We start from the raw sequence: 12,505 nt of genomic DNA on the forward strand, positions 1-12,505 counted from the left end.
CGCTGTGAGGAAGAAAGAGGGAAGTTATGACTGAGACACGATGCATGTCAAAGTTGAATTCTATGGTGGAATAACTCTCAGGATAAACCATCATAGTGAACAAGATAAGGCTTGGTGGGAAATTGGTTAAGGAGAGTTGGCTGGGGGGGGGGGGGGGGGGCTTGTGTGTTTCTTGCGGCCACAAAAGGACCGGTCTTGGAAAAAAAACAAAAAACAGAGCAGACTGTTGGCGATGAAACTGATTAGCTTTGAATAGCATGACGCATGCCCCCCACGACAGCAACCCTAATACAGGATATGACACGTGTTGAAAAGTAGAGGGTTCAAGGTAAAGAAAAACAAAAGAAGCCCCACAGCCTTGTTCTGTTGGTCTGCTCTGCTTCCTGCCCTGATGTCTGCCTCCTTCTAACGTCCACTGCACATCCTCCTCAACACGATGCTTGGGGGGGGGGGGGGGGGGGGGGGGGCCCTTTAGTGTCGGCTCCCTTTGTAAGCTCTGTGTTCCTCAGTGAGATCCCTGGGTGGTACCAAGTTGACGCGGGTAGATAGGAGCTGGGATGGGTTCAGAATCACACGGCGACTCACGCTTAGACACCCCCTCCCCTCCCCTCCCCTCCCCTCGGTCTAGGCTGATGTTAGTCACTGTGGTAGACTCAACACTAGACTTGGTAATTAAAGTGACTCGGAGGGGCTACTTTTCCCTCATGGAGCCCTGGCTCTTGTTAAGGAACCCCCAGGAGCGCCGTCTTTCAACTGTCGGTTCTATATATGGTTCCAAAGGCTGCGCACATCTAGGAATCCCTGACAGAATAGGGTACAACCGAAGGTCGACCCAAAAGCATATGTTTGGAAGTTTTAGTCTCCCACTTATGATCTTAAGTGCTACTCTTGTTGTCAGCCTTCATTTTGAGGTTCTTCTAATGTGACACCAGAATAAACACTCTTTTCCCCTAAAATGTTTGTTTTTAAATGCGTTTTAGTTAGAACTGTGTACAGAGTCGGGGAAGGGAGAAAGACAAAGGGTGGGTCATGTTGCATTTAGTTGATATGGGCACACCGTCTACCTGTATGTGCATCTTGACGATAGCCTTCCCAATCAGCGTAGCGCCAAAGAAGGTCCAGAAGGGGACCAGGAAGTGACCACAGGTGATCCCAGCCAGGTCAAACAGAGGGTTGGGGATCTGCGAAAAAAAGAAACGTGAGAAATAGTTCAATAGAACAGGTTCAAAGTAATGTTAAAGAGTTCCACAAGCATTTCGTTGTTCTTTTACTATGTTTAAGAACTTGTAGGAACTTTTTTTCCAAATTCTGTTTTATTTTTTCCAAATTCCGTTTTTTCCGTTTTAATTTTCATGAATTCCGTTTTTACACTTTAAGCTATTTAAATCATCAGAACGAGTGTCAAATAAGTGCAAACGAATACAATTCCAACAATTTAATCAGATAGAAGACTACATTTATTAAAACATCACAACATTGCACTGTTTTTAGTGCTTCAAATAAAAACATGACATAAATAATAAAGTGCTTATAAACTCTTTTTTATAAACTCAAATTGTGGTTTGAAGGGTCGTGCCCTGGCTACGGCGTTCATTGTTTTTTATATGGATTTTGGACTTCCAGTGGTCATCGCACGTATCTTTGCATTTCCAATCGATAGTATGTTGACATACTCTACAAAACAGCTGATCAACTGAGTGATAGAAGTGTTTTGGATATTGTTCGGCTCTGAATTTGGGGGTTAGAACCGAATACCGAAGCTTTTTTGAACATTTGGGCATTTCAGCAGTCAGCCGCTGGTGCTTCAACTTCTTCTTCGGCTTCTTGTTAGGAGCGGGAGTGGGACCTATCGTTTGCTTTTCCGCCACCTAGGCTGGAGTGGTGGACCGGGGATTTCTTTTTTTAACATTGTTGTGGGAGTGACTGCTAAACATTCAGTGACGTTAATGTCACCTGTGTTGTTTCCCTTTTCCCTCAAACTGAATTTCACCAAAATAATGGCGAATTCCGCTGCATATTGTAAATGTGACGTGTGATGTGCCTTGTCCCTGTTACATGTTATATGTGCTGCAGAACAGGGACCTGCTGGAAATCAGTTATTTTACTGAGACAGGCCCGTTTTAAATTGTAACTTTGTTACTTTTAATACTTTACTGATATATATATATATATTTTTTTATTATTATTATACAGTAGATTCGGTTTTTATTGTCAGATTCCATGATTCCGTCCGCTTTCGTTATCGCGGAAATCATAGGGCCCTAAACTTGTAACAACTTACTGAAGCACAGGCCAGGATCCCAAAGAATCCCACTCTCTGCACCATATTCTGGACTCCCATCTTGGCTCTTGTGATGAAGTCCTGCGAAACACAAAGCAACGTCACGATTGCCGTGTGATTACAGCACAGCCTACAATTTCATCTGGCATTTTTTGACTTTCATGGCATTTAGTCACTAGGTTACATTTCAAACAAAATTTCTTGAACGAATTTTAGTTCCGCCTTTCTACAAGACTTACTGAGAACACAGAACCCACTATATAGACCTTCGAGAAATGACAGATCATTTTTGGTATCATTACAAACAGAAACGGGCCGGCACAGCTGTGCAGGGTTTGGGTCTACACCCCTTGGGGTGGTGAGTTGTCTGTGGTTAGGGGCTAAAGATCAGAGACTTTGCAGGAGTTTAGGCATTCCCAAATACCAGCATCTGACAAGTAAGTCTTTACTCCGTAACCACATAAATAGCCCTTTTTGTCGAGTCACAAGTTTTGGCTCTGTCGAAAATGGGCCATTTGGTACTGTTGGTTACCAATGCAACAGTGAGACATCCCTTACTGCATCATGTACTGCATCCTCTTTTGATATGGTTTTAATGGGACACACATGTCAATGTGACAGAAAAAATGTTCTTTTTTTAGGCTACCATTTGCAAAGTAATCATTGTGCTCATATTTGAGCTGCTTTTCAAACAAGATTTAAAAAATAAAAGTATTTGGTTGCTGTAAATCAAGATAGATAACCTAATGACCCAAAGACCTGAAAACAAAGAAATCTGATAACAAATGCACGGACTGGATACATCCTCCCCTTTACAGCATAATTTAGGTCCTGTGTGCTTTCCCCTAAAGCTTCCTCGGCAAAGGAGGTCATGCAGACCGTGTCAATTCTGCTGACTCAGAACAGTCATGTGAGCCGTGCTCGGACAAAACTGTCCGTCCTTCAAATTAGAGACTGGTGAAAAGAGAGTGAGGGGAGGGGGGGGGGGCACGACATGAGGGATGATTAAAGAGAGCTGGGCTGAGGGTGACTCACCCCCCTCTCCCCAAGCACATTTACTGGAAGGCACCAGGGGAAGGAGGGCCCTTCACTGAACATGCATGACACTTCATACCCTATCCCCATCTAGATGTAATGAATTCAAGCCCTATGGTCAATGGTGCTTTACAGAGTGGTGATACGATCACATGATGGGAGCAGAACGACCAGTGGACCGCAGTCATTTAGACCAGCATGCAGACATGGCAACGCGTGGATGTGAACAACTAGGAGCCATGTCTTTGTGCCACTTTGCATTAAATGGTGCACAGTGAGGGGCTGCACGTTGCTGTTGGGCTGATGAAAAACCTGAACTCTATGAAGAGTTGTATGCTTAAATTCCAAAAAAACAAAAACATACACCAGAAACTCGGATATTACAAGAATTGTGCGCTGTATTGTTTTCGTGTGTACATGTGTGTGACTCAGACCTGGGCTGTCTGTGCCTGCTCCAACATCTCTTCAAACTCCTCATAGTCCTCGTCGTCTGGGTCGGCTCCTGACTGGCGGGCAGCTCTGGCCATGAAGTACGGAGGAAGCTCACCAATGGCCGTGCCTGCCCCCTTTAACACACCAGGGCACGCACACGCACACACAAAACACAAACACACCGACACACCAAAAGTTGTTGGCCCACAAACATATTTGACTGCTTTTTACACATTTCATATTTACATTTAACATTCTTGCCAGTCTTACATTAAGAGCGAGGGAGGGTATTTGATTTATTATTGAAGTATTTCTTATCATATTCTCTTTATATCCTGACAGCAATCAATAAATCAAATGCTTGGGAAAAATAAAGCAGAAATCTGTTATCTGTGGCTGTCACAGGCCTGTAATAAGCCCAAATCATTTATTTTGGCCAAAATGGACTGATTGGATAGCCTACCTGGCTGACTACCAGCCTAGCATGCTTCCTGCTCACACGCTGCCCGTGCGCTCATTAAGCTTGACCGGAGCATTCCACAAGGTTAGGCAGACCTATTGCTTAAGATAGCAGGCTAGTCATGTGATTTAGAGCGAAGCTTCGGAGGGAGGCCTGAAGAAAGGGGGGGCATTTTCTTGGTGTGGTTCTATCAAAGTCTTGCTTAGTTTGCCTTACCCTTGCCATAGTTCCCTAGATATATGTATCGGCAAATATACCAATTTGACTTATCCATGTTTTAGAAGTACCAGGACTCCATCTCATTCTTCACAAAATAACTTTCTGAGGTTGTTCTCCGTACCACATATAGATTCTTTCTCTCATGTTAAATACTATTATTCAGCCTACTAACAGGTTGTACAAGCAACAGCCCAATGGCTCCATAACGTTGGACTGATAGACTGGTACTCACCCACATACAGGCCTCCAGCCGGACCTTGGACATAATGGTCCAAAGGGAGACGCTGCCCTCCAGACCCCCGTCCGTGGGACAGAGTATCTGGTCTGGGTACGGGGGCTCGGGGAAGTCGGTGGAGCCGCACTCGTACGCTGCCAGGGTCACGGAGGCTATGTGTGGACCCTGCGGTTGGAGGGGTTTCTTTAGTGGTCAGTTCTTTTAAAACTAGTTTAGCTGTTAATATACTTCTTTTGGAATTCAATGGTGATGCACAACTTGGTCATTTAGAATGAAACATGATAGAGGTTTGGAATATGGATATGGATATAAACATGCTTATAAGCCAAGTCTCCTTAGAAATAACACAGGGAAGAAAAGTAAGTTATTTATTTCTAAAAAAGTGAATTTTTCTTGGATCTTATTGTGAACATTTGTTGGCACAACTTCTCATCTACATTTACTTGGCTCAGATTACAAAGTGTGGACTGTTGATTTTGATTTCATGCTGATTAATTATTAGCATTCAATAGATGAAAGACGATAACAGAGAATAAGCAGATGTGTAAGCACATACAAACAAGCCCCATTGTATTCAAGTCGACATGCCCCGGCATGGGAAGAAGCACGAGTGTGTAACCTTAACCACATGCGCGCACAAACACACACACACCTGAATCACCTGACAGGTGAGTATGCCGTATCATTTATCAGTGTTGGGGCACAGACTAACCCACCTGGCAACTCACTAACAGTATTGTACACCTGAGACCACAACAGAGACACCCAGTCATGAATCCTTAAAACGCTTCAGCCAGGATGACAGTAGCAAGACACGGCACGCAATTAGTCAGCGCAATGAATGGTCTCACAGTGATTCTCTGGGTGGAGAGCCCTCTTAAGCCTTTTTGCTTACACAATAAGAGCTTTCTTTCCCAGCCGGCAGACATTCCTAAAGATGTACATGCTTCACTTTGTGAGGCAGTGAGTCAGATCTGACCAGAAGAGTCACAACTTTAAGAAAACGTCTTAAAAATCTAATTGAAACGCAGAACCTGCATTTTGTATGATCTGTCATGGCCTGGTATAGACATTCTCAAACTCCATCTACATCTCTCCAACCCCAACGGATGCTAGCATTGTCCAGCAAGAGATGGTTAGGCCTACACCAGAGATCTTCCACACTATGAAAACACATATTGGTCCAACAGATATGGAACGCAACCATCATGATGAATCATAACGTGCTTGTGATTAAATATTCAACCCCAAGCAGAAACTGTGACTTCACCGGGTTCACTTATCCTCGCTCTCAATCTATCGCTCTCCATGGGGGTTGAATAGTAATGCCTTAGATCTGACGTACAGCCACAGTACAGTTTTTTCTTCACCACAGCAGACCTACAGTGAGTGGGTTGAGATGAGGGATGCTGTTTTGTGGAACAAAATACCCTCGCCATCTGGAATTCGTATTTTCATAAGAAGGCCTTGGTTAATAAATGAAGTAGTTAGAAAAGGTATAGATGCAATTTTCATGAATTTATCGTTGTACATGGATTCAAATTGACCATGCTGTGTTGGTAATTTTGTCCAATTCACAAAAAAGGACATAGTGAAAATACACTATTATTAAAGTAGTAACTATTATTACTACTATGTTACACAATGCACCATTACACACCAACACCCTCAAAGTGCTAAATTAAAAGGCCAGTGGGTAAATTATGAAGTGGTTGGCTTCAATCAATTTTTTTAATAACTATATTTGTGCATATCATAGAATCTGATTCAATGAAGAGGAAACAGAGTTTTTAAATAAATAAATAAAAAATGTGGCTAGAGGTCAACACATTTCTGAACTGTTCTCACAGGTGATTGAGTCTCAGGCTCCGAATACATTTGTCTGGTAAAGAAAAATAAATACTACAATTCAAAGAGTTTTTCCCACGGAGGGTTTGTGGGACACATCAAACCCATATGGGAGGTGAGGCTGCTCAGTGTGTGGGAGGATGATGACATGTGGGTGGGAAAGAAATCCCCTCACTGAGTGGAGAAATGTGGGGAAAGAGAATGAGGTCACACCTACTCAAGGGGCAAGATGACTGGTCATGAGAAACCAACATTAAACGCACACAGAGCGTATGCATCAGACCAGGTAAACTGAAAGAGGTTGGCTGCATAATGGAAAGAAATAAGAGGCTACAGTGACTGAAAATGAAGTAAAAGAATAGTTGTAGGTCATCTATTTAGAAGAAAAGATAAGGGAAAAAGACAACGAGACGCCCGACATCTGCACACGGCCTAAATGCGTAGTGGTGCAGAATCACTTCTCTTTCTTTCTTTCTTTCTTTCTTTCCATTTACAAACTTTTCAATCACCATAACCATGGCAAATGTCATAAAGCCACCGAGTGAGTCATTCTGTGATCCTTTGTCAGGCACAGAAGCCACAGTACCCTTGGTTTGTTGGTAAGAGTGATAAACACATGGGTGACAAAGGAAGGACTGGAACACAGTGAAGTCACACAAGACCGCCATCCACTGGCAGCTGTGGAAATGGATAATATACCAGACAATTTCTAAAGTCACAGGACATTTGACAGTTTGTGCTACCGTGCCCTTTGGTGGACAGTTTAAATACCAGCTGATGTTTGTAAAGGTCGTCCTATTTACATACAATAATGACCTCCCTCATCATCACATCCCAAGATAACCTATTGCTAAAGGCTAGATTCCACCGGAGGCGTACGCGCCGCGGGACGGCTGCGCCGCGGTCACGCAGCTGATCGCTTCCACTATAATCAGTGAGACTATTTCCACCGGGCGCGCCGCGGAACGTTTCAGCAGCGTCCCAGGAGCGGCGTGCCGCGCCGCGGCGCTATCTTTCCGTCCAATTCTATTTTTGCCGCGAGCCGCTGCTAAACCGCGTCAATTTCGACAGAGCAGGTCGAGCCGGGCAGGAAGTGAAAAGTAAAAGCCATAGAGCATCCGGTCAATTTTCAAAATAAAACACAATACTCAGCTCATGTAACTTCACATCAACATTATTACGTCATGACCGGTGGGTCTCAGAGGGTCGGCAACATTGACGACGAGAGACTCATTGTCGAAGTTCAGCAACATGAAGTCATTTATGTACCAAATCATCCTTTTTATAAGGAAAATGTCAGAAAGGACAAAGCGTGGCATTTAATTGCAAGAGTTTTGGGAGTGGAAGGTGAGTACATTAGGTTTAGAATTATCGCGTGATCTTGTGATCTCGCGTGAATACTGGCGGGCTCCCAAGGCAGCGCTACGCTGCCGTTACGCGCCCGGTAGGAATGGACGCAGGGCAGAGGACGCAGCCGTTCCGTATGGAAAGCCAAGAAGGCCACAATCCGGACCTAGATTGGCGCGGTAAAAGTATAAAACCGCACGGAATCCGTACGGAATCCGTACGGTTTCCGCCCGGTTTCCGCGCGGTTTCCGTGCGGTTTCCGTGCGGTTTCCGTACGGATTCCGTACGGTTTGGCAAGAATTCCGTACGGATTCCGTACGGTTTTGAATGACTAATAGCCGCGGCTATTAGTCATTCACTCCGGCTATTAGTTATTCACTCCGGCTATTAGGTATGCAGAACGAGCCCCTCCCTCTTCTTTGCTTGACCACTAAGTTTGAAGGCTGTCTAACCAATCAGAGCTGCAGTGCCTCGATGTTTCGCTGTAACATAAAGCTGTGTTGTCTTTACTAGTTTCACTACAATGTAATGACCACCATTAGCTAGCGGAAAATACATTTGTGTCTAGTACAGTGATATATTTGTATATGTTAGGCTATATATTGAGATGGCAGTGTGCGAAATACCCGACAATATTCGGGGATGTCCTCATCCCCAGATTGTTCTCGATATGCAGTAGCCAGCGAGGCCATAACATTACACATAACATGAACATGAACTGAATAAATGCCAGGTATATAGCATATCGGAGACGGGCACACAATCAGTGCATTTGCAAATGAGAGCCTGCAGTATGACCGATCTTGTGACATTATTTAACCATCCATCTACAGCTAATACGATCAGACCGATACATCATTGATCACATATAAGCCCATTACAAGCCCAACATCACCACGGCAGGTGCGCTCTCTCTCGCACATTCACACAATCACTCCAACTTCTCCAACTCCAAGGCAAGACTGTTTCACTAAGAGCACAATCAACCACAACTAAACAGCCTACATATCCAAAACAATGCACAACAATCAGTTCATTGCGTCTATCTTCTGTTTTGCGCACATGGCTAATTTGCATCCTCGCACATGACTGTCGGCTCCGCTTGTCAAAAAAATAGAACGTATTTGTGAATAAATGCTTTTCATTCTGAATACTGGACTTGGTGAGCTTAAATAGGCTACATTTAAGTGACCTTTAGTGAGATGGCCTAAAACGGAATACAAATTAATTATTCTAGGACATAGGCTTTCAGGATCAATGTATCCTAATGCACAACTTTGCCCCTCCCTGTTATAAAATAACACGCATCGCAACAACTTTAGCCAATGCAGGCTCCTATTGCTTTACCAGTGTGTTTAAAGTGTGTGTGTGTGTTGTCATGTAGGCTATAGATATAGATTGATTGTCTTGGCTTGCTTGCATCCATGAAATATTGTAACGTCAAGTAGAAACACTTCCTTCAACAACTTGCTCCACACACACACACACACACACACACACACACACACACACACACACACACACACACACACACACACACACACACACACACACACACACACACACACACACACACACACACACACACACACACACACACACACACACACACACACCTCTCTCCGACCACATGTCACAAGATCGGTCATACTGCAGGCTCTCATTTGCAAATGCACTGATTGTGTGCCCGTCTCCGATATGCTATATACCTGGCATTTATTCAGTTCATGTTCATGTTATGTGTAATGTTATGGCCTAGCTGGCTACTGCATATCGAGAACAATCTGGGGATGAGGACATCCCCGAATATTGTCGGGTATTTCGCACACTGCCATCTCAATATATAGCCTAACATATACAAATATATCACTGTACTAGACACAAATGTATTTTCCGCTAGCTAATGGTGGTCATTACATTGTAGTGAAACTAGTAAAGACAACACAGCTTTATGTTACAGCGAAACATCGAGGCACTGCAGCTCTGATTGGTTAGACAGCCTTCAAACTTAGTGGTCAAGCAAAGAAGAGGGAGGGGCTCGTTCTGCATACCTAATAGCCGGAGTGAATAACTAATAGCCGGAGTGAATGACTAATAGCCGGAGTGAATGACTAATAGCCGCGGCTATTAGTCATTCAAAACCGTACGGAAACCGTACGGAATCCGTACGGAATTCTTTGCAAACCGTACGGAATCCGTATGGATTCCGTGCGGTTTTGTACTTTTACCGTGCCAATCTAGGTCCGGATTGTGGCCTTCTTGGCTTTCCATAGTTCCGCGGCGCAGCCGTTCCGCGGCGCGTACGCGTCCGGTGGGATCCCGGTGTAAGAATCTCCACTCAGCCACACCCTGCTCGTGTTCATTCATTTGTAATTATTGATGCTGAGCTCAATTGCAGATGTGGCAGAAGTGATCCGGGAGAGTTTTAAATGATCCCTTACCAGATACAACAGGAAGGTGTGCAGGCCAGTTCCAAGGCCTACTGATGACAGGATTCCTAGGCCTACCCAGTAGGCACACCATAGAAATTTGCCCTCCAAGTACTTGACATACTGGAAAGGAGAAAGAAAATCTGTCAGTGGATAAAGAACAAGACATAGGTGTTTTTACCGTTTTACTCTGGTTGTCAAGTGTCTGGCAGCTGTCTGGTTGTCAAGTGTCTGGCAGCTTTCCCTAAAATCTTGGTCCAGCCTTAATCCATTTATAAATTTGAAATGTAATGGTTTCATGGGCCTTGCATTTTTTTATTTTAATGGAAAAATCTGCCTTACAATAAATCAGATTCAACATAATGTGATAGGGGGATATAAAGAATTTCTCACTTGACCTTACACTTAAATTTGTTTAATCATGAAAGGAAAACAAGTGGCTGTTATTCAGTACCCAGTAGAAGACAATTCTGTTGCAAGATAAGACTGCCTGCAAAAAAAATTGGACTTAGCTCTAACCTTTAGACACAGCAGTGTCAGCGATGACTGAATATTAACAGTGAAGAAAAACAAATCAGTCCCAAGAGATAGTAAAAAGGCTGCTCAAATCTTACGTTCTGGTGTGTACCCTCAGTGGAGTAAGCAAGGTAGAAGAACAAACAAAGAACCAGGAAGAAGAACACCAGGCCTCGCCGATGCCACAGTCTAAAGCCAGAGGAAAAAATAATGGGTAATAAATATATACATTAGGACTGGAGTGGCAATGTGTCAAAGTGGCAGTGTGACACCTAACCCGTCCATAAAACGGCACAAAAGCCCATACAAAAATCTATACTTTTTTTTAAACAGAACTAATACGCAAGATAAAAAAAACAACCCCAAAAGTGGATACAAGTGCAAATAGAAGGGCATTTACTTTCTAACCATTACTAAAATCCCAACATCAGTGAAAATGTATATTGTCAATCACAAGGATCTCAACCTGAATGGCAATGTGAAATATATTACTTCATTGCCAACTCCTTTAGCTTGATGAGGGTCTCCAGGAGAAAGTACTGTAATGTGGTTATAGGTCTCCTCCATAACACCAGGGATAGGCGCTCTTCTTTATCCTTCTCCCTCCTCTCTCTGACTGATGCATCTGGTGAACAGCATACAAAAAAACATATTATGGCTTAACAAGTTACTGAGTTGACAATGGTATACTGAAAGAATCTAAAAGAAGTGTGTGTCCACAGATTTATTTTAATAACGTTGAAAGTTCACTATGTAGGCAACAGAAAGGGAAATAATATCTTGAGAAAGTATATCCCAATTCTCCATACAACCCAAAGAGAATGCCTGAACAAACCTTGAGAGGTGCCGTTCTGTTTGTCTTTGACTCCAGTGCGTTTCTGATTTTTTTCTAAGCTTGCTCCATTGGCTGCCATGTCCTTCGCTGTTTATTCGGCCAGGGAGTCTAAGGAAGACAAACAAAAACAAAAACACATATTTGACATACCTCCTCACATTTGAATGCACCATTATAATTACATGTCTAGGAAAAAGCACGAATTCATCCAACACTAAGCAGTCATCTTACAGTAACCGGCTGAGTAAACTGGTCAAATGTCCAGCTGTCAAACAAGTCGCCAACAGTAAGCGACTCCAACTGAGCCTAGCTATATCTTCAGTTATCAAGCTACAACGAGATAACGAGATAGACAACGGCGTAGGCCATCAATAAACTTGAGGATGAAGGTCATCAACCTGTAATTAGAATCAAATACGTGTGTATCCCCTTCCTCACACTAGCCGGCTAGCTTAACATGCTAAAGGCTAAGCTAAAGACTAAGCTAAGCAGGGTGACAGTTGGAACCCATTCCATGTATTCATACTCAAAGGTATAACACTGGATCCCCGTAGCGATCTTAAGGTTGTTCTAATTCTTAGTAAAAGCATTCTACCTTAGAATTACAGGGAACATTTAAATCAGATAGTCATACCTCTCTCATGTCCTCTGACCCGGAAATAGTCTGCACCGGCTCCCTAGAATAAAGTCAAGTTGGTTTTATTTTTAGATTGCATCATGGTTGAGGGACAAATATTTAATGGTATATGGATGTATGTGTTAAGCGGAACCAATAGTAAGAGCAAACGAACTTGCATAAATACATATTGGGGAGCTATGAAGTTTAGTATCTGTCATCTTGATACTTTTATTGTGACATTTGTACGCA

At 43.2% G+C, this 12,505-nt stretch overlaps 1 protein-coding gene across 4 annotated transcripts in view; it reads right to left on the minus strand.

The window, feature by feature from the left end:
* vmp1 (vacuole membrane protein 1) overlaps positions 1–12,376 on the minus strand; it is a 16,529-nt gene extending 4,153 nt beyond the window's left edge. Inside the window, exons 1-9 of one of the 4 annotated variants that reach the window (XM_056611782.1) lie at positions 12,272–12,376; positions 11,638–11,745; positions 11,295–11,427; positions 10,901–10,991; positions 10,299–10,409; positions 4,660–4,827; positions 3,751–3,882; positions 2,282–2,362; positions 1,065–1,181 (exon numbers count right to left, since the gene is read on the minus strand). In XM_056611782.1, the coding sequence (XP_056467757.1) occupies positions 1,065–1,181; positions 2,282–2,362; positions 3,751–3,882; positions 4,660–4,827; positions 10,299–10,409; positions 10,901–10,991; positions 11,295–11,427; positions 11,638–11,716 (912 nt within the window). In that variant the 5' untranslated portion in view covers positions 11,717–11,745; positions 12,272–12,376. The other 3 variants (XM_056611785.1, XM_056611784.1, XM_056611783.1) reach the window with 3 other exon arrangements.
* Between the last annotated feature and the right edge of the window lie 129 nt (positions 12,377–12,505).

This window comes from Gadus chalcogrammus, chromosome 16, assembly GCF_026213295.1.
Source record: "Gadus chalcogrammus isolate NIFS_2021 chromosome 16, NIFS_Gcha_1.0, whole genome shotgun sequence".
NCBI classification, from domain to species: Eukaryota; Metazoa; Chordata; class Actinopteri; order Gadiformes; family Gadidae; genus Gadus; species Gadus chalcogrammus.